This window comes from Polyodon spathula, chromosome 7 (assembly GCF_017654505.1).
Source record: "Polyodon spathula isolate WHYD16114869_AA chromosome 7, ASM1765450v1, whole genome shotgun sequence".
NCBI classification, from domain to species: Eukaryota; Metazoa; Chordata; class Actinopteri; order Acipenseriformes; family Polyodontidae; genus Polyodon; species Polyodon spathula.
Genome location: NC_054540.1, coordinates 11,893,566 through 11,919,807, shown reverse-complemented (window position 1 = coordinate 11,919,807; position 26,242 = coordinate 11,893,566). Strand labels below are relative to the sequence as shown.

Sequence of the window (26,242 nt, the reverse complement as noted above, 5' to 3'; positions counted from 1 at the left end):
TCAACTGTAAACCAGTTAAGAAAAACTTAACAGTTTAAACACTGGTATCCAGTATATAAATCCATGTATTGGTTCACCACATTTGAAATACATTATGATAAATAAATGATGGGGGGCCTTATGTGTTTAAGGTACTCTTGTTTGTTTAGGTCTCTGATTTCATATTGAGGCAGCAATTAGGATTAAACAGTATACTCCAATGAGCAGGACATAGGCCACAGCATGGAGGGACAGGCTCTCGTATTAAGAAATGATTAGCAGAGATTAAAGCCCTGCTCCTGGGTCTTCTGGGTTTGTGTCAAGAAGAAGAGCTCCCATGCTGGTGATGAGTGTTGCTGCAGATCAACACACCCTGCGCTACCAGAGGATCAACATTAGCCCCCCTTTTTATAACTGATTGATGTGTTACCATCAAAAACAGCACTGCTGAGTTCCATCTTTCAATGCAGTGTAAAAACTAAAATGGGCACTGTTTGTGGATTGGACTGGATAATACAGCAGTTGTACTGTTCATGGCTAAAATGTATGCAGTCTAATTGTCTGCAAATCATTGGAAAAGAGGCAGTATTTACAGAGTGCATTAAGATTATGTTGGGATCATTTAAAAAACCTTCCACATTTCCATGGCTCTTCACATAGTGCAGATTCCTAAAGTCTAATGCTTGAAGCTATGGCATTAGCTAATGGAGTGCTTGCAGTATATTATTCAGTGATCTGTCCCCGTTGTCAGTATAATACATTGTTTGCTAACATTGATTAAAAAACAAGAAAAAAACAAAATGAACAGAAGCAATTTTGAAAAAGCTATGAAATTGATGTCTTGTCCCCAACCCCAGGCCTGCCCGCAGATTACAAAGTGTCCACTTTATTAAAAATGTTTACGTACTGGTACTAATTGTTTTTTCTAACTTCTTAGTAAATAATTTATTTATTAATATATTCACATTTAGACAATTTAGGTTAAGTTTACTGGTCTTGTAAATTTGAAATATATTTTCCTGTTATATAGTTTATGCAAACAAAGTGGTCGACTTCAGGAAACCAGTAATGCAGCTAACCATAATTTGCTTCAGTTTTAAAGAAAAAACTGATTTGAATATGTCAGGACGCAAAATAGAAACAAACACAGTACAAAAAAGGTCATCCTGGGAATTTCAGAAACTGTTGATGTAATAAAGCTGCAGACAACACATGCAAATTGCACTGGCTAGTCTTTTTAATTCTACAGATTTTTAAAGCAATGATTTAAACTAATGTAAGGGCTGCCTTGTACCCCAGATCTCTTTTAAAATGACACTGCTTGGCTGGAAACAAGGTCATTTGAAGTTCACCCTGAAGAATACAATACATCAGGTTACTTTGCCAATTCAAGTGACGTCAGAAAGCTGACTGCAATGTCCAGAAACTTTATTGGATATGATTAATGTATTGCCGAGAACAGGAGATTATATATATATATATATATATATATATATATATATAAAAACATTGAGTGAAATAGGTTACATCACTTGATTTTCACGGTGTGGTATCCGAAGCATAATCAACAAGTACAGAGAAACATCATCTGTAATTGACAAACCCAGGACTGGAAGACACAAAAAGCTGCCTAACAAGGATGAGCAATACATGAAGATAATATCCTTAAGGAACAGAAAGAAGACAAACATTGACCTTTTTGGGTCTTCCAGTCCTGGGTTTGTCAATTACAGATGATGTTTCTCTACTTGTTGATTAGATACCACACCTTGAAAATCAAGTGATGCAAGCTATTTCACTCAATGTTTTTCCTTCTTTATGCAAGTCAAGGTTGTTATAATAGTAGAAAACACTAGTGGAGGCTTTGAGTAAATTCTTGATGCTCATAATGCAGAGTAGAAAAATGCAAAATGTCTAAGACTGTTTCACAGCAGTGTGTGTATATGTATATATGTCCCGTCTCCTTTGTTGCACTCAGAATACCCACTGTCCTGGGCTATGTTCCATTCATTGATCATCACAGATTAGGCTCTGATCTGCAGAGTGAATTATCTCACATTAAATCGTTGATTTGTTCTGGTTTGGCACACAGGGGTACACCGGAGAAGTATCCAGCAAGTATTATAACAGCTTTGGATGTACAAGGCGGCAGACTGAAAGGAAAGTAAGCACAGCCAATTTGGAGGAATGCAAATTGTATTTATGGTATCTACCACACATGTTGATGCTAAACACCTTTGATGTATCAAAGTATATAACACCTTTAAAAGTATGTATTGATAGTTTGACCTGACTTCTAATATTATGTTACTGCTATAACAGTGTAATAAAAATAGGAATAAAAACAAGTGGCTTTTGTTTTTAACCAACAAAGTAAATGAGGCATGCACATTGGATTATAAAAATATATATTTGCGAGCTTAAATCCTAGGTTTAGAAACTGGGACAGGATCTGAGCTTATGATGCAACACAGCCCCCTCCCTCACAGCAGGCTGTAGAGAAGGAAAGGGGGGGGGGGGGGGGGGGGTGATGAAATGAATTCAGGTCAGACAGGCTTCATGCGGGAGTAAGGCAGAGGCGGAGAATACACACAGCTGCCGTGCTGCTAAGCATGGAGACACACTGGCTGCCAGAGGAAGCCTCTCCCAGAAGACACTGTGCAGTTATCATTAACAAAGCTGGAGTACGCATTTTCTGGTTGTCTTTAACGTCTCCGTGCAGACTGCACCAACTCTCATTTGTAGTTTTTTTTTTTGTTTGTTTTAATACCAAGTACTAATTTATTTGAAGACTATTTATTATGTGTGAAGTCTTAAAATTATAGACTTGAATATCTGACACACTTTAACTCGAATACTCTTCCTCCTTGTTATTTCATGACATAAAACAATTTTAATCAAGGTAGGCTAGCCATAACTTATCCAAAATCATAAGGAATCACTGTATAGTAATTTATCCAAATTCACAATTTATAAAATCACCATGTACATGTACAGTACATACACAATACCATAATTCATGAATTCAGACATTTAGACAATGTTCACTACATTATATCTGGGACACTAATTAAACTGTATTTGAACACAATTATGTGTACACGCACACTTTTTTTTAAAAAACTGCTACCACAGGTCATTATACAAAGGAGGGGGTTACAGGAGGTATATCCTGTTACACATTTACAACGACAAGGATATTAGGCAAGGCTTATAAAGGCATGCTGAAATGTTAAATGGGCCATCTATTTTATACAAAGGTAGGCGAAATAAAATCTTCAGGCAGGAAGCTACATTGCAGTGAGACACACCTTCTCAGCAATGCCTTGGCTTTGAAACAAACTACTGCACCATGTAAAGCCATACATTGAAGGAAGAATTACTAGTCACAATGAGCAAGACAGCTGGTCTGACTTTGACAGAGGACTACAGCAGGCGCTGTACAGTCTGTCCAAGACTGCATAGATTGCTGGTGTTTCATGAGGAACTACAGCGACAATGTGATAAGACATGAAAAAATTGACATTTCACATACATCTTTGTCACCCTTTTAGCAATGAAGACAAGGAATTTCAGTACTATATTTATGTCCCCAATACTGGCCGGTGGTGACAAGGCATATATAAGGAAATACGTCTTTTAAAATAAAGAAGGCAATAAACCAAGATTCCCACAATTCATTTAAGCAATTTATTGTCAAATGTGTTCCTGGTGGTCTATTACATATTCTGCATGCTTTGCATCTGTGCTGTTTCAATGACTGTGTTTAAGTGTTTCAAAACAGCTTTATTTACTGTAAATACAGGAAACTTAACTCAAACTTATGCCATCAGTTATAAAAATAATAATAGTTTCCTATTGGCAAAACCTGTTATATATGTAAATACGTTTCCACAGACAGAGAAATGTATACAACAAATTTTATATATATTATATATATATATATATATATATATATATATATATATATATATATATATATATATATATATATATAAAATACTACTTTTTTTTTAACTTATCACTTAAAAAATTACATATACACAGTGTGTAGAGGGATGACTATGGCAGTCTGATGCAAAAGGTTCTGCATTTATAAAAACAAAACTTACAAAATAAAAATGCAAATGAGCAAATCCTATAAAATGTTGGTACTAGCTGTACAAAAATAAAAGACCATTACTCTTTGTCTGACTGACCTACCACAACATAAAACCAGTAGACAAATACTGAAATCAAATGACAAATGTAATGCAGTCTTTTTCAATACTTCATTATTTAAACTTTTTTATTTTATTTGGCAGCTTCTGTAATTCCTGCAGATATGGAACATTATTAGTCACAATAGAGAGCTTTCCAGGAATATAAAACAGCAGCAAGTGTGCCAACAAAGGATTAGGGAAATGACTCACTATTATTACTGCAGTGAAAGCCGATTCTAATAAATGTGCCATCCCTGAGCAAGGTGTTCAAAGACAGGTGATTGCACTCAAGTTTAAATGTTTCCTTGGGTCTCAAGGCTCATCATCACAGAGAGAAGAAAGGAGCTGAAAATTCTGCATTAACTGTTATTGAGTCATGTTGAATTTGCACGGTGTAAAATAATTAATAAACCTGTCTTGATCCTCGACGACAGTTCATTTTTAGTTCTTGTGATAGGTTAACCTTTTGATAACCCTTGTTCATTTGAAAATCGAAATAGCCACCAGAACTGTTTTAATATTAAAAAATTCTAAACAAATAAATAAGCCTTGGGCACTCTGAACTATTTTTAAAAAGAAAATCAAGCTGTTAATGTTACAAAACAGTAAGCAAGAAAGGACTCAAAGATGTACCCAAGCTGTCTGTTACTAGTTCTGTAATATAAAGTTTTATTTTTCTTTCACAAAACAGATGCAAATTGCTCTGTCGTAAAAATGTTTAAATCTAAAATCTGGCCCTTAAGTATTTCTTTTTTATAACAATTTGTTTAGCTTGGCTCCTGTTTAGTTGCCTCCATGTTTGCCCATACATAATTTTTTTTTTTGGTTAACTTTTTTGTTGTTTTGAACAAGTAGGAAATGCATACATGAAGTAATAAATATGTAACCTCCTCCACACAAACTGCCAACATTCAGCCACCAAAAACAATAAAAAACAAAACATTATTTACACAGCGAACAATATGCAATGACAATTGTGTGACCCTGCACATGGTTATTTTTTTTTAAACTTTATAAAACCCTGCAACAGGATCCCTTTAGTCCAACACCTCTGTATCCTCTATGACTGCACCACTTCACACTGGAGCTCCTAGCAAGGGAGAAAGGAAGTTACACTGCTCTGCACCAACAAGATGTCACTGTTCCAAGGTCACAACCTCCACTGCCTGTCCATCCAGAGTCATGCTGTTGTCCATCCTGGTGGTGACAGGCGCCATGGCAACCTGAACCGGCCTGTTTCCTTGGGCTAGGCTGGTGACCACAGTCTGGTACATGCTCACAGGTATCTGGACAAGACCTGAAAAGACATACGAAATAAATACATCTACAAAAGGTGTCCAACACCTCTTAAAAGCTTTTCATATCCTATCACCCACTATCCTGGGTGGTGGAACAAAGTCTTGCTGATCTTTCAATCAGAAACCCTCAGGACCCCCCCGCCCCCGGTCAACAAATAAAAAGAGGCTACTCCACAATGTTAAAATATATAACCTGAAATTAACATACCTGGACCCCTTCACACAAGAACAAGATGGATGTAAAAATCTAAGTAACATACATACATAACGCCACCCTACAGCGTCCTTTGGAAGTTTCATCACAACTGGATAAGCAGTTCTATAGTTACATGTAAAACGATAAAGTGTGACATATATGCATGGACATCGTCACTATATCTTCATTGCCAGGGACAGGAATCCCTGATGCAGGGAATAATTAACCATTTATTCATGGCAACCCCCAGCCACATTAAGAGGACTATCTTCTGGTGAACCAATTTGGTTTTCTCACACACAGTACTAAGGATATATACCATAATAAATAAATCCAAACAAATTGTATAAAGAATAGTATATTTATTCCACACTATCTCCTTTGGTCCGGATCGCTGTGTGCAGACAAAACCCACTGCTGGAACGGAATATTCTTTATTATTTGTCACTGCTAATTAGGGAAAGACATAGGTTGAAAATATATAAAAATAAAACATTTGATCAATATCCCTCCCCTAACAGTTCTCATCCCCACTACAAATCCCTCTTTGCTGATGCAGACTGTTAATCTCCTCCTCTTAGATCATTGATTAAATTGCAGATACAAGGGTGTCTCATCTGCACCTGGCCTGACAAATCCTATGATTAGGCTAATCTTTTTTGAATGTCATTAATTAATTTTATTGTATTACTATAATACTAGACATTTCAATGCAGTAATAAGCATCAATATACTAATTATTGTTATTATTATTGTTGATATTATTATTATTAACTATGTAACAGTATAATACCTCTCCCCATTATGTTTCAGTCTGTGGCTGCAGCAACAGGATTTCTCCAGATCCAATTAACCTCAAACCTACTAGAAAAAAAAGGGATGTATCTGAGCAATACAGCCCCTGCACCACAGAGATAACACCGACACAAACAAAGGAGACAGCTGCTTTTGCACCCAGCGCTCAAAGAATATCACAGATATTTGCAGAGCTTTTTGAGATGTTATAGTAATAAATATTACTTGGATCGCATTATTGAGGAGTTTGGTGATAAAACGAGTGATCCAGAGAGGATTTATCAGTATGCACGATTATAAAGATGTATGTGAAAAATACAGCGAACAAGGGGTGGGGCTTGACTGGAGATGCAGTACTGATGTCCTTTTGCCATGCAGTGCCTTTTAAACCTGTTTTACTCTGAAAAATCATTTTAAACAGCGCATGTAAAATAAACAGCATGTGAAAATAAATTTCCTAAAATAAAATCCTTACGCGCCTGACAAGCACTGAATAAATGGACTGCTAAGGGTTAATCCTTTCCTTTATTTAATGTTTTACAGTATGTTGTCAGCACACACTAGCTTACTGTACCAGCCTCCTAGGTTTTTAACTATTACTAGATGTTTAGCTTTAATAAACAACTCTCTCTCTCTCTTACTAAACAAGGACACTTGCCATGAACCATCCTCAAAAAATTTTATGAGCTACAGAGTTTTAATTTGATGAATAGAAATATTAATTAACAAGAACACGTGCAGGATAAAAGAAAGTATTTCAGGAATTTAACAGATAATGCATGCATTATTATGCAAAACAAAAAAAAGGTTGACAGGACAAATGGGTAGAAAGTTACAGGACACATATATATGGAGAGGCAGCTGCCACATGAAGCAATAACTTCTGTAATGACTTTGTAGTTTACTGGTTGTCCCGACTGGTGCAGTTTGTCTGATTGAGCCAGCAGCTTCCAGCCCAGCTGTTTACTGCTTGTGGATTACTGCAGTCACATGAGCTTCTTTAGAGCAACACAAGCTGTCGCAGGCTAAGGTTAGGTCACTGGAAGATTTTAGCAAAGAGAAAGATACAATTGCCCTCTGCAGCAGACCAAGGCCAGGGGTTATTGGAGGGGGAGGGGGAGGGAGGAAGTAACCGGTAATGTTACAATTTGCACAGATCTTCATGCTCTCCGTTTATCGAAGTGATTAAATAAATAAAGTATTTTTTACAATAAATCTAGTTGTGGTTTATGGCCAGTTCCATGTGAACATAAGTGCATCACAGACCCATCTTCAGAAATTGCATATTTTCTAGCAGTCTGGATGGTCTTCTAGGGCAGAACTGACAATGCTGCGTGAACCAGATATCACATTTGTTGAAAAATCTATCCATAACATTTATCCAGAGCCAGAAGACACTGCAATATACCTAGATTACAGCTGGTATAGGAATATCTGTATAGACATATTTTTTTGGTGGGTTGGGTAAGCAAACTACTGCACATATTGCACTAATGATACAAGGGGTCCTGATGTCCACTTCTTTAAATGTAATTTTAATGCCCGCTAATCAGCTTTAATTTTTAAATATAACCTCTGTTCCTGTTCATTCCCCTAATTCAGCACACGTGACGTGCAGACGGCCACTATAGTATCAGCAGTGACAGCTGGTAGGGTGATTAGTCTATAGACTGATATTGGAGTGGATCAATGCTGTTTAGGTTGGTTCCTGGGGAGGGTTACAAACCTCACAGGGACGATCGTAGGGGGGAATCGGCAGTATATATAAGAGAAGGACATTTAATGGGGTGTTCTAGTTCTATGGCTCTATTACAGCTAAAGATTCCAAGTCAATTTCAGTTTCAGGTGCTGTACAGTATACATTGTCCTCTGTTTCTCCATTCTTTCACTTTTGTTTGTGAGATATCAGACATTTTATAAAAATGGTTCCGAATTATCCAGCGATCTGAATAGATAATGCACATTCATTCACTGGATAGTCAGCACATTTCTATTTATCTAGCCATATTATAAGTGGACCTAGCTATCCGTGTTAGCAAAAAGCAATTAGGTGGCTAAGAATGTTCTTTATTTATGGTATTGCTGAACATTCTATGAATTCAGCCAAAATTCTAAAGTATAAAAGGAGCGTAATGTTCATCCATTCAATGCAAAAGCAGGACATGTACCTTTTTGTTGCACCATTCTGCATAGTTAAAAGAAATTATTGCAGCTCCAGTTCAATATTTTGTTTTAATAAACACAAAATGATAATCAAAATAAGATATGCTAGTAATACACACATCCCTCGCTATGGATATAATAACATATAACTGGTGGAAGTAACAAAAAACAAAAGTAGGTCACAGACTGACCAACAGCCAAAGCACGTCAACAGCATCTTATTGTGTTTATGCACAGTTTCATCAAAACTGAGCAAGTTGTTCTAAAGAGAAAGTTTTTAATAGCTCAGACAATGACTCAGGTGTCACTACCGAGAATGCGAATGGACACAGTTTGTTACAGCAACTATATTATTTCTGGCACTCTGTGTTTTAGGGTTGAGACAAAACTTTACATATGTGTCTGAATTTGAAACACCACAAACACACACAAAAAAAGTTTATGAAGATAAACCACTGTACATGTCATGGTCTGAAATAATAAAGAATCCACAAAAATCCTTGCTTTTCTATGATTTTAAAAAACAACAAATCTGTTGTTTTGTATTGCATGTAAATTTGAGAAGAGTCATCATTTCTTTAAAACCCTGCACAAATTATGTCTAAAATTAAGTCAAACTAGGTTACAGGAGCCGTGCACAAATCTGAAGGATGAAACTCCTCTGCGGATTACATTACTTTGACAAGCTGACTAAATTGGAATGCAAAGCTACATGACAAATTACTGGTAATTCTGTAGCGCATGTGCATTGCACAGATCCCTCCCATGATCCTCAGGTGTACCAATAATAGTAGACTATAACAAAATAATACACAGAGATTCTAAACTTAGAAACCATTAGCTACTGCTCTAGCAGAGCATATAGCAGAGGAGGAAAACCCTCATAAATTAGACTGTTGCCATCTGCTGTTGGCAGCAATGTCATACTGTAGCTCCACCCTCTGGTAACCCTAGTAGTAAAGAGGTATGTTTGTATGCAGGTTAAACTGATTGCATGAATTTCCATGGGCACTGTTGTCTTCTTTGTAAGCACCCATAACATGGGTAGGCTCAAACAGCATAGGACCCTGGGAGCTCCTTGTGTAGTGACTGGGTGTGGACTCATGAAGGCTGTAAAATGTCTGATTTCAATGCAGTGTGACAGTAGTTTATTGAACCACAGAAGACAGTATCCCTTAACACACACAAGGAAAAATATTTATACACAATTACTTAAGCTACCAATGCTCCCCTTCTTTGCAATATTCTCTCAAGGAGGATATACAGTAATAGGGATGAAGAGTTAGGTCTGTGATGACCCTTTGCACTGCAGCTCACAACACGTTATTAATCTTTTATTCCTAACATCTTTTTTTTATTCATGTCGGTTTCTTCCTGTTTGATGCCCTTTCCCATCTCTACCATCCTAAAGTGTGCTTACAGTGGAGTGACTGCAACACAAACACTGCTGGGTCAGGACGGGACCAATTGTAAGTCAAACTGTGGAACATCTAACAAGACCACTTTAGATTAAGTTTTTTCTTACAATCTATATCAGCTGTGTAAATTCAAAAACAAAAAAAAATATAAACATCAAAGTGTACCGTTAGCGTCAGGGACGCCTGTAAGCGCTCCAACAGCAGCTGCAGTCTCTCCTGCAAGCACAATCTGCCCCCCTCCATGTAGGGTTGCTTCAGCCAGTGTAGCTACTGCATGGGCGGCTGCTTCGCTGAAAAAAGAAAAGCACACATAAACACTTCTGGAGTTTTGGAAGCAGAGAAATTGGCCAGAAAATACAGTTTGACAAATAAACAAACTGAGCTAAATGTGTTTGAGAACCATACTTGGAAACCTGGCTGGACACCAATCATTGCACAAGGATGTTTACGTATACACCAAGCAAAGGCAGGTGAAACAGCACAGCTAATCAAGCAAAACAAAGTGCAGTCCAAAGCCTCATGACCAGGAGGAGAAAGACAAGTGGAGAAACTACTTAATCTTAAAGCATCTGAAAAAGGAACTCAAAAGTAACTTGAAAGAGGAACATTGAAACTAAACACACTAAAGTAAACGGGTATAATAAAAAGTAAAATGAGTGGCATTGACACACACACACACACAAAAAAAACAAAACAGGAGCTATCACCCTGGCACCATTAGCCCCTCGCTAGAACACACTACCCTAGTCACCTATTTCCAGGATTAAAAATGATTCAGTGCTGAAACGTATTTTTTAGCTTTATTTGTGTTCAGCAGCAGTGTATTTTTAAACACGGGAAGTTATTGCAAATTGGCAGCTGTGAACTGGAAAATGGATGCCCTCGCAGTGCGTCAAAAGCCATGACGCCCGTGTCAGGTGCTGCGAGGCCGCCTCCCATGTCAGTGCAGATTTGTTATTGGAGAAATCAGGCCTGGCATGCTTGTGGTGGACAGAGGCTTGTGCATTCCAAGGCCGATTCACACGTTTTTTTTATCCCTTTAAGCTTAGAGCTGGCAGAGAACAAATAGATCCCACCTAGACTGGGTCTGGGAATTACAAAAATGATACACAAGAGGCAGACTAACACCCTACAGCAGTGCAGTCTCACAAAACATTCAGCACCTTGTCCCTCCCCATCACAACATTTTCCTCCACCTTCATTTTTTTTTCAGCTGAAGACATAGAAGAAACCTGCATAAGATAACCTCAGTCGATTATTATTATTTATTTATTAACAGAGGCCATTATCCAGGGCGACTTACAGTTGTTATAAATCACATTGCAAAATATTACTTTAGAGATGACAGCAGTTATAAAGTACAGTACAATCAGTAGAAAATAATTAGGCCTACCATTAAGAGTGAATTCGACCAAGAGCAATTAATAGTAAAGATATTTTTAAGAGCAAATTCCATTAACAGCACGTAATAAGTACAATAAATGGTTAAGAACGATTTCAAGTAAGAGCAAATACAACAAGCGTGGTCTTACTTTAAAAGTAAAATCAACTACAAGATACAGAAAATAGTTATAACTAAGAGCAGTAGTAAAATAGGGCAAAATATAAGGTAGTTCAGTGCAAGTACAAGAAGATGCAAGTACTGGTACAATCAGGTGCCACCTGGTCCAGTATAGCAGATGAAAGTCAAAGACACAAACACCCATCACTGTCCTACACAACTACCTCAGTGGGGCAGTAATACTGTCTGCAAGGATGCCAGCACTCCACAGTACAGTAGTATCCTCCACTGTCAGTGACACCACTATGATAGTGACCGCATACATATATACAGTACCTGGATTTCTTGAATTAGCAGTCCACAAAGAATATGGTTTCTAAGACTACTCCAAAATGATGTATTAGGCCACTCAAATACCTGGGGGCTTCAACATGCTATTCAATAAAACTGTACACTATATTCAAAATTAAAAGCACAGCTCTTGAAAGAAAATGGTCCACTGAAGCATGTTATATTAGTTTCAGAGAAATCCACTAAATTCGTGACTCACCCATTTTAATGACATACCGATTATTTAGTAATGCCACCTAGTGGGAAGGAAGAATAATACCAACACAATCTGTTATTGTAACTTATTTTATATAGAAGCACAAGAAGCGTTTTATTGATAATATATTTTTTATGTATTAATGTATGTCTTCACTACATTACAGTATTTTTTAAATTTTTTTATTTAGTCTTCGCCAATGTTTTTTTAGCCCAGTTTTCTCCCCAATTTGGAATTCCCAATTATTATTTGTATCCCGGTTCACTGCTGCAACCCCCTGGCAACTCTGGAAACGGAGGTTGGAACACGCGTCCTCTGAAACAAGATCCTGCCAATGTGTCATTTTTCACACTGTGGATCTACAGCGAGGCCACCAGACCTATAGTGCCGGAAGACAACAGATCTGATGGTTCTACTGCATAACCACAGGCGACCCATCGGCCACAGGGGTCGCTGGTGCGCTTGAACCATGGATTCCCCTGCCGACCCAAGTCCTCCCTACCCAGGCGGCGCTCAGCCAACTGTGCGCCGCCCACTAGGTACCCCCAGTCACAGTCGGTAGTGACATAGCCTGGATTCGAACCTGCCATCTCCAGGCTATAGGGCAGTATTTCTGAATTTGGAACACCAATTTGACCAACGGCTTAGCAAGAGGTGTATCCTTATACATGTTTGGCGGGAAGTAATAAAGAAAAAATAAATAAAAAGTATGTATTAAACATCTCCTTACAGCACTACATACTACTATTACCACTTTAGAAATTTCAGTTAGCTTAGTCTCAAAACCAAGGGCATTTCCAGGGTAATGTGGCCATAGAATATAATAACCCTGCAGTTTATCCTTACGCTTATGTTATCCCTCATGGGACTGGCTGAAGTTAATATATGATACACACAGCAACTTGTTGCCTTTGACCAGTGGTCATCATAATATTATGTGTGGGTCACATGTGGCCCAAGCCAAAGGTGCTGTCTCCAAGTAAACTGTACACTTTAACCAATCTGCAAACCTGAAGCATTTGTGACCTACATGACTGCTGAAGGACATGCCTGAATCATTTTCAATATTTGGAGAATATAAAATATAATTATAGTATTAAAGCCACCTGTAACACTCCTTTTTTGAGAGGCCTACTGGCTGAAACTTTTCAAACACTCTTTGTAAAGCTTGTTTAAACTGTGCAGCCATTCCAGCCCTTTGAATCATTTACATTTGGGACCAAAGAGACTTATTTTTTAATGTCAGCAAGGATATGCTTTTTTTCAAAGAGTCGGAATGCAGCTGAAGACACAGGAGAAGCATGAGTAAGATAATCTTAGCAGCTGAAGGGCTAAGTCAAACAAATAAAACTCAAAACATTGTTGTCCTTCAAAACTACACTAGTGGTGCAGTGATACTGTCTACATGGGCTTGTTTTGATGGCCTATTATTCAGTCGCACAAAGCAGTCTGTTTAGAAAACAGTAAACTTACTAATACCTCTCAAAGCCAAGCTATTACTGTGGTTTTGTTTACGGAGTGATTGGTCTGTGCTAAGCTCACTTCAAAGCTGCCAGGAGTTTATTCCTTATTAACAATCCGTTCTTTTTGTCCTGCTGGTGGGTGTGGCAGGAGGAGTGCCAAACAGACTTTATACAGCAAGGCGTTTTCAGCTGTGATGAACTCACTCATTCAAATTGTAAATACACATGAATGAACCCCTCTCACATGGCCTTAAGGGCAAATCAGAACTGCAGCTTAGTAACTCTTATTTTCTTATTTTACTGAATGGCCTTTTTCGTAGCATGTGAGATAGAAAGCAACCTAAAAAGAAATCACTGTCTTTCAAATCAATAATTACAACTCTCTGCAACTGCAAACAATCTTCAGTGGTAGCAACATAAACAGCGTTGCTGGCAGATGGTGTTAGTACCTATTGGTGATATGAAAGAAAAAAGAAAGAAAAAAACAGCTCTTACTTACACTCCCTTTTGAACTTTTGAGTTTGGAGCCTACAGATTTTTCCAGCCTGTGTCTCACAGCACTGTATAAAATGGAGCACAGAGAACCAAAATGCTATGGCACAACAAGGTTAGGTATGGCACAGGTGGGGCTGATGCAGTTAGTCAAACTAGGAATCGGGGAGAGGAAACATAAAATAAAATTACAAAATCGGCTATGCTCTTCATAATGGAAATAGCAGTTTTACAAAAAGGTAAAGTAATGATACAGGAGAAGCACATCGTTCTCTGCTTGGTACTTCTCTCAGATGCTTGTTTATTCAGGCAGCAGATAGGAACTTTAAAAAAATTTACTCCAGAGCACACAATTACTTTTTATTCCCTCTCTGCCCTCACAACCCATCAGCAAACACCTGCTATTTACATGGAAAGGTCCAAACACCTGCTTGTCAATTGTGCTCTAACAATATGATCACCAGGCTTCTATAAAACTTGTTCTGTCCTGTCCTGTCGGTAAATGCTTCTGCAAATATTGATACAAAACCTAAATATTAGTCTATCCTTTACTGTGATAACAGGTGAGCATTACACACAAGTGCAGTGCACTTTCAATCCCTACTAAGGCATCTATGGAGGCAGCTCAGCAGAAGGATTTTGCCTCCGACAGGACAATGATCCACGCACATGCACATCCTGACATCCATCCACACAGAAGATGACTGCTGGATGAAGACATCTGGACTAAAATGAACTCATATGTACTTGCAAATTACAGTGACCTGAATAGTTGGGGGGGTTTAATATTGAATATAACACTGTACTGAGGTGGCCTTCAAGTGAGGTTTCACTGTATATACCAAGGGTGGCCAATCCTGGTCCTGGAGAGCTGCAGGGTCTTCTGGTTTTCGTTCCACTCAAGTTCTCAATTACTTAATTGAAACAATTATTTTCTTAATTGAACCAATTGTTTTCTTAATTGGTCAACACTAATATGTATAAATTTATTAAAGCTGTAGTCCATTTGTCATATTCTTCACTAAGTCTAAAAAAACAAGCATGAACAGATTCAAGTACAATCTATATAACAAATAGAGCTGCGTTGTCTTTTTTTTAATAACCCTTCTGACCACACATCATGCCGACTGATAAAAACAGCTAGCCAGCTGTTTTCGAAGTTAGTAACAAGCTCTCCAGGGGAAGAACGCATGTGGTGCAATCAGTGTTTACAGCAATAGGACTGTGCTGGGACTAAGCGTGTACTGTGCTGGAAAATGTGCTGACCCCATCCCCAAGCACTGTTGCATCAATCACGAAAAGCATTAATCCCATACCTGTGCTGTCTGTGGAGGATGCTGTTACCTCCATGCAATGCAGGTTCTTGGAAGGAAGTGCTAACTTGTGGATCTTGTGACAGTAAGTCATTTAGGTTCATTCACTATCCTCTCTGTTTCTTCAATTTAATTTGAAAATAAAAAACTGTTTTTATACTTTTTTTATTGAAAATGTTTATCAATGTCTAAATGACTTTATACAACAATCCCTATTTTGAATCAAGCGTAAAGACAGACTTCAGAAGGGAAATAAAAAGGAAAAAAAAATCCTCAGAACAGTTATAGGGTTGTTTGCGTGTTTTTCATTTTACAAAAAGGTAGAGATGGATTTGAAATTAATTTTAAAAAGAGATTTATTTTTCTGTCACAGAAACAACATTTTTGTTTTACATAACTAGACAGTCTAAATGCGAGCAGCCAATGTTGCAAAATTAGGTATTGTTTCTGTAATATTTTTCTGTTATATACTGCTATGCTTGTCTGTGTTAAATGCTTAAATTCAATGTTAAGGCAAGCTTGTGGAACATTACTATTAAGGACAGATTCCTTATCTGGATATGATATATGGAAGTCGCCAGTGTCTTTACTCTTCTGTTGCAAACTTTTGTAGTAATATGTCTTATTAGCAGGTGTGTGTGTGTGTGTGTGTGTGTGTGTGTGTGTGTGTGTGTCTAATGCATGAATTATGAGCATGTTTATTAGGACCAAGAGGATACCAAAGCTATAATGAACATAAATCACAAAAAGTTTTTTTAAGAATGAGAAATTGTTTAAGAATGATGTAACCACCGGTTCGGTATAAAAAGGCTTGTTTATGTATCCTTTGCTAGACCAGAGCAATGGATGCTGCACACTCTGTTGTCTCTGGAATTCAATAGTTTAGTAAAGTATTAGAACTTAACTGACTAATTGATGTATTGAGAAAATCATTTTGGGTTAATCCAGAAAATAAGACACCAGTGAGCCAATAACGCCAGCATCTCAGAAGCAGCTTGAGAGAACTGTTTTGATTAAAAAGTATGGCAATTCCCCTGAGAATGCCCTGCTCTTGCGTACCTGTTGAGCGCCATGGTTACTGTTGCTCCCTGCTGCATCTCCTGGGAAGCTGCCACTGCTGCCTCTGCTAATGATGCTACAGCTTGTGTGGCCTCAGAGGCCTGGGTCGTCTGAATTGTCATCTCCCCTCCTTGGAGCGTTGCCCAGTTCTGTTCCACCTGCGCAACAGAGAAGTAGAACACACCATTTACCTACATGCTTGCTTGAAGTGCAGCATCTGAACCCTGCACCCGCCCACCTCACAGGTATGGCTCACAACTCCTAAAGTTCATCAGTTTCCAGACAGCGGTTCCCAAGATATTAAGATTGCAAAGCAGCTAGGTTAGATCATAGGTCAGTTTTCCCTGAAGTGTTTCTATAACTCTACCAATAGGAAGTCTGTGGCTTTGAAAGTACAGGGGTGGATTTACAAAACTTTATGGGGAATGCCTAACTGCTCTAATAGCAAGGGAAATAAAAAATAAAAAAAACAAGCCAACGTCATAGAAGCAAAGTGTTTGCAGCTTTCAAAGGCAAGCACACATACTTTGAGGAAATGTTTGCAGATTAGTAGGATATGGAAGAGGTACCCCAACCACCTTAAAGCCCAGCCCTGGAATTAACTGCAAGGGCCATCTTTGTGAACTACATTCTAGTGCAAACAGAACGGAGAGTTGATTCTTAAAATGTCTAAAATCAGCATTGGGTTCAACTTGAAAGTTTTGCATCACCATAGAGATTGAATACGTTTTGCTTCATGAAGTTGAATGAAACCTGCTGAATAATGTTACGTTAACACATTGAATTACATACTGCTTTGTAGTTTTCCATATACTTTATGAAAAACTAAAAGTTTGACATTTTTAAATCTAACAGGAAATACTATATTGCAATTATGGTTTCCCGTAGACTTTTGCTGTTTCTTTGATTTCATGATGTTAAATTAAAGATCTAAATTATGTTTTTTTTATTTATTTATTTTTAAATGAATGTCTCCATCCTAAAATTCTATGTGATGCAATACTTTTGACCATAGCTGTACACTGTAATTGCAAATGGAGTTGGTAGTGTTGATATAACCTTGCGATGAAGCGTAACATAGCATTCCTTTTAAAGAACACCAGCCTCCAGAATGGCACACATTGAAACTCATTAATTTGTGGAATGAATGAATGAAACGGGTCAGCTCTAGGGACTTTATTATTTACAGGATCTTCCTACAAGTCAACTAAAAGAAAAACAATCCCAAAAGAAGCTTTCGGAGAGAAGACTTTTATTGCTCTACCACCATTAGGGTTTCGGACCATGACATGTTTGTCAAAATGTTTTTTTTTTTCATACAATAATGTCCTGATAATCTGATCAACCACATATACAATAATAAAAGTACATTCCTTCTAAACAGCAGGAGGCACGAATATTTAAAAATCAACCCATAACGGAGCAATAAAAGGCTTTTTTTTCATGAAAAGGGTCATGAACTTCGCTCCTCCTCTGGTCATCCTTTTGGGTACTATTTTTTTCTTCCAAAAAAAACAACATATAAACATTTATAACTAACTGTACAGCTTCATAAAAGTTTAACTACCTGACTTAAAGGGGATCTTTCAGTTGGAACCCCAAAGTAGCACGTCAAAGGCCGACCTTTCTGAAAAATCTGAAAAAAAAGCCTGACTGTAAAGGTGCAGTTTGCAGAGTATATTTTACCATGACCTACAACAGCCAAACAGTGGTAGTTTCATGAATGATCTCAAACAATTCTGCAAACTGTAGGCTTTACCGTAAAGCAAACTCAACAGATGAGCAGGGAAATATTTTGTGTGAATTCAGAACACAGAAATAAACATACTGTAAAATGTTATTTTTTAATTAAAGTTCTTGTGTTATGCAAAAAGTTACATTTTTGCCTCCATGATTATGTGTTGCGCCAATATTGTGTAAGTAACATAATATCCACTACAGGTTCTGACTATATTCAATGCCTCTGAACACTGATACAGCAAAGGATTATAGACTAGTGTTAAACAGCAAAGCCTCCAACTAACTTTCAATGCATTTTCAAACAAAAATCGAGAAAACACAAATCATATTTATTTTGTATAATAACTGCTTTGAAAACAAATTCTCCAAGTTAAAGATCTATAATAAATCTAATTTTCACCATTCTTCCACTGTTTAATACGTACTAGATCACAATCATGAAGACCAGAGTAAACATATAGTATAGTCCTAATCCAAATTACTTTTACATTCAGTAAAATAAATAATGTATATATATATATTTTTTTTTGTCCCTTCCCTTAGTGCTGGTGCAGTGAGATTTGACATTCACTTCACAATGTATGCTTAAGAAGTAGAGATTTTATAAAGCTTAATGCTGAACATGTATACAAATAGCAGCCAAAAAAATGAACCTCCCTCAATTTAAAATAGGTGACCAATTGCTAAAGACTTAAATGTAATAACTGCAAGTCCCTTTATTTTCACTTTTGACCATTTAAGCTACCAGTACAGTATAGACTCACTTCCTGTTCAGCAGGTATTGTGTTCTTAATACCCTTACAGGAAGTGAAACCCTGCCAATGTATTTCTATCGCTCGCTATCGGGCAGTATAATACAATTGTCTATAAAGAAGTGCAAGAATGTGGGGAGCAGACAGCGGTTAGGTGTAACGTGAACCCTTTCCTTCAGTTGTACTGCACTAACTGAAACAGATAACATTCTCAGTAGGAAGGGGCAGACAGGACCGCGGCTCTGCAGCCTTCCACACATGACTAATGTTCCTCAAACCCTTTCCGTACCTTTCGAGGAACCAGCCAACAAAAGGACTACTTGACATTGACTGCATTGGCACTTTGCTTGATGTGACAATCTTGCGAGAAGCTCCCTCAACTAGTAAGTTGCTGTAATGCGCTGTGTATAAGCATCTGTCACAATTCGTAACAGATGAATAGTAAGGTCTCTTGTCTGACCATCAGAAACTATTTATTTGATTTACATCATGCCTTAATCATACAATCGATTTCAACCCATCCAAGAAGAACTGAGCCAGGATCACACAACACAATCATTTATAGGAATATGGCGAGAATTCCTGTAAAATATTTTATATCTCTTTGCCAAGTCTTTCAGCCTTGCCTCTAATGGTTTTGAAAAGGGGTAATAACAAAGGCTTCTAAAAAAAAAAAAAAAAAAAAAATTTTCTTACCTCTCATTAGCTTACCAACATCCCCACAAGTCCCTTAAGGATCTGTTTTTTTTTCCAAAATTTTATTTTCACTTTGACTTAAATCAAGCCAATTTCTCCTGCCACAACAAAAAGTTCACATCTTTTTTACACACTAGTGTTCTATGTTGCACACAGCAATCTATGTGGGGTTCTCTAGCCTGTAGCACAGGCAGTGGTAGGGCAAGTTGGCTTCACTTCAAAGTGAAAATAAAAAGATCAACAGCAAAACAAAAGAGAGTTGTGGGAACATTATTTTTTGAAGACGTTTTTTTAGCATTACCTCTCCGTCAGTTACCGTGGAGTAGTTGACCTGTGCCACTGTCACTGTTCCTGGCAGCTCTGAGGCGTCTGCAAGAGTCGCTACTGTTGCTCCCGTACCGACCTGTGAATACAGTAAGGGGAACAAGGAAAGACTCAAATAAAACCTTTCCACTCATTAACAGCGATTCATAGTGTTTATGCTGGGACATTCTCAAAGAACTTCAGATTGAATTCCAATTATTTTTGCGGCAAAGAAATATCTAATTTAAAAGATACACCATAGACACTTACAAAGTGATAGGGGTTTGTTTATTATTACCTAATGGGATCAATTCTGCTTTCATATTGCTGGAATGTTTGCAGTTTCCGAACAGCCTATCCTCTATGTTAAAGTGGCCTTTAATACAAGTTAGACTATATAATTTACAGATTTAGCCATTCCTGCTATAGAGTAGATACAAAAAAAACCAAGGATGATCAACAACAATATATTAGGTGATGATGCAAGCAGCAAAAACAGGAAGCTGTGATGATAATTACTGGATTCTGCCGAGTCAATGCTTCGGTTTGAACAATCGCCCAACCCCAACTTTTAGCTGAAAGTCACATTTTCACCATTCATTTTAACGTTGACTCAGCAGAACCCGGTATATGAAATTCAGGTCCAAGGGCCCAATTCAATTAAACTTTAGGCAGGACGCATTCAAGTAAAACACAAATTCATGCAGTGCATATGGATCAAATTCATTATTATTCATCAGATAAACTATATTGATACACATATGCTACGAAGGTCTTGCCACCAATTTGTGTTCAATCTCAGGTCACTGCAGCTCCCTATCAATTGCAGGGACTCACTTGTATGAGAGACACAGTGCCGTCGGGGTTACTGATGGTCTGCACCACAGTCTGTGAGGGAACGAGGTGGGCAATGCTGTGCGTGGCTGCAGTCGCTATATGCTGCTGCTGCGGCTGCTGATCATCGAATGCGTAGAGCAGGTCCTCCCGGCCGTGCTGTTTGTAACAGTTCTTTACAATGGTCCTCAGAGCCTGTGTCCAAGAAACCTACAAACACACCATAACCTAAAACTTAAAACTGCAACAATAGCTAATCTAATTATATTAAAAATAATTGAGGGTGGACAGTTGAACTGTGAATCTTTGAATACTTTGTTCTATTTCACCGAAAGATGGATTCAGTAAAATTAAAAGTGGAAGGGGCTATTGTGCATACATGTCCTGTTTGCTCTAAATACATTTAAGAAATGTGCAAACAAAGAACTAAAAATGAATTTATCTCTCTATCTATCTATCTATCTATAGCAATATCACTACCCCCTTTTATTGTGTTGAAGATCTTTTGGTGCTTGTGTTTCATACTTCAGTTTGGAATATGCAGAAATTTCAAATACAGTGTTACAGATGAAAAGTTGCTTCTGCTTTCTGGAACCAATTATTTGTCTGCTGTAGTTCCATTTTTTGAAAATATTACTTAACACTCCTTTAAAAATGCAATGGGTTGAAACCAATCCATCAAACATACCAAATGGCTTTCCTCTGGTACATTTCATTATAGTTCAATAGACACCCAAAGGAGCAAACTTACTGTCCAGTCAGTGCCTCACCCTCTGTTTCTGTTCCTCTGTGCGCACATCACTGCGCACGTTAGCCCACGGGATGTCGTCCGGCCACCAGACAGGCTTACAGCTCTCCTTACCCCAGCCCGGTTTGCCTCTGCCTGTCGAATACTTTAGCATCTCTGGGATGAATGCTCGCAACTGGGCCTGAAGCAACAATCAAAAAGCATACAGGTAATGAAAAGCCTAAAAATACAGGTAGATTTCCAGAGATCTAAACACATTTCAGGAAGAGCAAAATGGTTCATGGAAAATGTAAGAATGCTAAGCTAAATGGACATCCCAAATTGCAATTTAGCAGAATAGCCATGCATTGTTCCAAGAGGAGTAAAGGATATATAGGTAAAGTATTCAAACTATATGTATGTAACTTTTGAATACTGGAATCAATAAATGGAAACTTACTAACAGATCAATTGGTATTGTGCAGACATCAAATTATTTTCTTTACAGTCACTTCTAAAGTTTGTTTTACTACAATGCTCCAAATCTAGACGAAATAGATAAATATCACATTTAGGCTATACAATATTGCATATAAAAGTATATATGCATGGATAACCAATGTGTGAAAATATATATATAATGTGTGTGTGTGTGTGTATAACAAGAGTGATTAATGTAAACCTGATGAAGGCACGTTAGGTGTTGAAACACTTTGTTTGTTTGTTATACCACCATGTTTTTAATAAATAAAGACTTTTTTTAATGAATATAAAATCAGCAGGAGTTACATATTGAATCTTTTTGAAGAAAAAAAAATGTTGAGAGTGCGACTATGAATGTCCCTACGGAAACTTTTTTGGTAAACCATTAAAACTGAATGTTTGGCTATGAGTTTTGTACTTTTGTATTGCCGTAAGGATTCTACCTTCACAAACTATAGATCTATTTGTATATATTAAAATAGATATGTATACATCTATACATCTTATCCATGTTAGTATTCATAATATGTTACTTTACACTTGCACACTAACAATGTTTACTGGAACATTTCAATAAAAACAATTTGAAACAAAAAAACTAAACCAAAGGCTGTTTAAATAAACCTCCTTAAAGACATAGGCCAGTGTGGCAGGAAATGGTGTTGAGGTTACTCAGACCAGAAGAAAGCACAACAAAAACAGAGGTACGGTGCAGTGGCGCGTGTGCCGCTTATTAAAAAAAAAACTAATAAAATATTCAAACAAAAATAAACACTTGTTCACAGAGCAAAATAAAAGGTTTGAAATGAAACAAAACTCGAACACAAAAATAAACGCTAAGGTCAGGCTAAGCAGCTGCCTTCACTGATCCTTATATTCTTTTTAACTATCTCTCTCGACTCTCGCTCTCCCGTTCTCCACTTCTGAACACCCACCCCGAGTGCAGAGAGCTGCAGGTATTTATACAGGTGACCATCTCCCAATTAGCAACGAATTAGTCACTTAACTAATTCAGGAGATGGCCACCTTCTGCACAAGTTTTATAATGTGGATGGGGCTTCCCATCCACGCTGCAAAACAATAACAAAACTAAAGTACAGCTCCGTCGTCATTTATAATAAATACATTTTTAAAACAATAACACAAAAATGCACGGCTGTGCCGTCATACAAAATAATAAACAAACAAAACACACGGCGGTTTGCCGTCATCTATAACTACAAATATAAATCAATAAAAAAATACAAATAACACAGGGGCGGAGGGGGAGACCCCGTTGTAAAATAAACACTGTACAGGGCTGCTCGCCCTGTTACACACAGTTAGAGTTGAGAACATCTTCACACTTCAGAACACTGGACATCCAGAAGGTGGTATTTACGTAAATGACAGAAGATTAGCAAATATTTATCTCAGCAGATTAGCTGTCAGGGTGCTTTATTTCAGGGTCCGATATCATGGGAAAATCCGCAGCCCATCTGTCCCAGACTAAACTTCTGAAACATCAGCACCTTTTAAATTCTCCTCAACCAAGTGCTATCCCAATCTGTTTAAGAGAAACCAATGAACTCCTAGCTACCACTATAGATATATTTTAGTCACCTATTATACAAAGCAGCGATTATATAAATCTTGGAATTCAGATAGATCCTTATAGACCCAATAGAATCAATGCACAGATAATTTAATACCTTGTGCTAACAAAACAATTCCAGTAAATGTTACCTAATCCTAATATGTATCGCTTCATAGATCTTACATTTTACTACATGAAAGATGCACACATTATGTGAATTGCATGCTTTTTAATAATATTTTTCATAGCATTTCTTAAACAAATTGGCAATTCATAAAGTTTCATTTTTTAGACAACTCTACTTTAGTATATAAAAAAGTATATTTCTCAAAAAAAATAAAACTTTATAAAAAACCAAACATTATACATTTTCTTCACTAACAGCTTCAAATATATTACCACTAAAACATCGAATTCGCCATTACCATGATATCTGCATATTTCATACGAGAAAAATGTGACATTATGACAATAAATATTTGGTAAGACTTACAACTACAGCCTATGGTAGTTTCATGAATATCATGAATTTTATTCATAAAAATAAATCTCCAAACAGCGTTCGGGAATAGGACCCTAAACTAATTTCTTGGGTAAATATTTACATAAATTCAAAATATTTATAGAAAATCTCACTTAATTCTGTGATGTAAATGGTAAAATGTTATTTGAACTCCCCACTACAGATTATTAATTATTATTTTACACAGCATGTAAACACAAACAGCAGACTTACACCTGACTGCATAGCTATCCTCCGGTATTGCATCATATACAGATTTTGGGCTGCAGTCTCAAGGTTAAATGACTACAATGGGAACTGACTGCTGCATCCTCAAAGGTTACATAATAGGCTGTTAGGGTGGAGGTTTGTTTAAATCAAACAGAGCTTGCTTTCTGGAAATGCTGTCGTTTACTGTCAGTAGCAATGGGGTTAAGCTCCACGTCCGTTATTAGTGTCTCTGATAACTCACTGGCCTGATCAGGATTATATTGCACACTGAGGCTCTGCAGAGTCTGCTGCGTGACAACACATGCTATATTTGGAATCGGTGAAACAAATCGCCTGCCATTAGCTCACTGTTCGCTTGCAAACCCCTGCTACCAACTGACCTACAGGCTCATTTATCAAGCAGACACAACTAAATGTCGGCAGCAGGCTTCCTTTTATAGAGGAATATCAGGGGTTGATAAAGATCTGAAATCATGAGAGATTCTTGTTTCAAAAACTGAGAAACGTTGAAAGAATTTGAAACATTTAAATTTCTTTGAAAGCTCTCTGGATCTAAGTGTGCCCACTTTCAAGAACCTGATGATTTAACAGAAATGATTAAAGGCTGCTTTGTGCAGAGTTTCACACTGAAGTGGTGGAGTGGAAAAAATGTCTATATACTTTTGCTCTTGCTCTTGCTCACTGGTGTTCCTTGGTGAATATAAGGGACAAATAAAACCTGAAAGTCATCCCAGGAGAAATGAATCTAAAGTGTTATTTGAAATTCTGGGGGGAATAAAAAACCACACAGTGCTGAGCTGTAATCCACCCCCCCCCACCCCCCATTTTACAAAAACACTCAAAATCAGAATGAAATTTTGAATGAATGAAAGTTTCTATGTTTTTATGTAAGCATGTAGGTATGTACAGTATGAATGTATGCATGTTTCTTTCTATGAAACCCACTATCATTTATGGGAGCACATTTGTATTGATTTGCTGTGCTAGGCAAACACCCGTGAAGCTGCTAACAGTATGTACTTACTTTAGCTCTAAAATTACACTGTTATTCAACAAACCACTTTATATTTAAATGACTAAACAACCGCCAAAAAACAGTCAGGAAGCACATCAAGCTAAATGACGAGTTTATTATCTTGTTCTACAATCCTGCCTTCCTTCTCAATCTGCGCCTCTCTTTACCAGATGGCCCAATTATAGTAGTTAAGAGTTAAGAGGTGCAGGGTTGCTGGAGGCACTTGAGAGAGTCCCTCACTAATCCGCCAGGGAGCCAATCAACAATGACAGCTCTAATACAGTGGGGCCTCGCTAATTAGCAGAACAAGGAGGCATGCGCTTCACCTGGCATGCTAGTGACAAGCCTGCACTCCCCATGTTTGTTAAGCACCAGCTACTTTAGGACGAAGGTGAATGTTGTGCTTTGCCGCACCTGGCAACACCTCAGACCTCCATAACTACCTGACAAGGTGTGTGGGACCGTGCGACTCCTGGGATGCAACTGGCACAGGACAATTAAATGGAAGACAGTAATTTGTGTTTCTTTGCTAAGAGAAAAACAACTTGTACCTGAACGCCTTGACACCTGCTTGCTGGCCCGACAATTGAGATTTTATGCCCGCTTTACCTGCCCTTGTGGCCAGTGTTTTTTATCCTATGTGTTCGTTGGCTCATAAGATCACTGCGCTATTCAAAGTGATCCCACACAACACCGTGACCTAAAAAGCACCAGCTGATATTCTTTCAATAAAGAACCCTTAAAGCATAATGGTGTTTAAAATATTTTTAAAAAGATACTAGCATTCTTTAACATATTTTTTATAAAATTATATAACATTATTTTTATAAATTTGTAAATTTATAAAGAATTTTATGAAGCCTTAATAATACTAAAATGGGCTGCTTGTTAATTTTAACAAACAAACATTTTAAAATAAACTTCATTTTGGCATCACTATAGATTTTACGATGTTTT

General features: G+C 37.5%; 1 protein-coding gene across 5 annotated transcripts in view; it reads right to left on the bottom strand.

The window, feature by feature from the left end:
- Window positions 1–4,588: 4,588 nt before the first annotated feature.
- The window catches only part of LOC121318159 (nuclear respiratory factor 1), a 29,733-nt gene continuing 8,079 nt past the window's right edge, over window positions 4,589–26,242 (bottom strand). Inside the window, exons 6-13 of one of the 5 annotated variants that reach the window (XM_041254548.1) lie at window positions 21,522–21,680; window positions 20,755–20,961; window positions 19,916–20,026; window positions 17,994–18,062; window positions 16,427–16,584; window positions 10,217–10,341; window positions 6,469–6,536; window positions 5,397–5,478 (exon numbers count right to left, since the gene is read on the bottom strand). In XM_041254548.1, the coding sequence (XP_041110482.1) occupies window positions 6,478–6,536; window positions 10,217–10,341; window positions 16,427–16,584; window positions 17,994–18,062; window positions 19,916–20,026; window positions 20,755–20,961; window positions 21,522–21,680 (888 nt within the window). In that variant the 3' untranslated portion in view covers window positions 5,397–5,478; window positions 6,469–6,477. Of the gene's footprint in view, window positions 5,479–6,468; window positions 6,537–10,216; window positions 10,342–16,426; window positions 16,585–17,993; window positions 18,063–19,915; window positions 20,027–20,754; window positions 20,962–21,521; window positions 21,681–26,242 lie in introns of all 5 variants that reach the window. The other 4 variants (XM_041254544.1, XM_041254545.1, XM_041254546.1 and 1 more) reach the window with 4 other exon arrangements.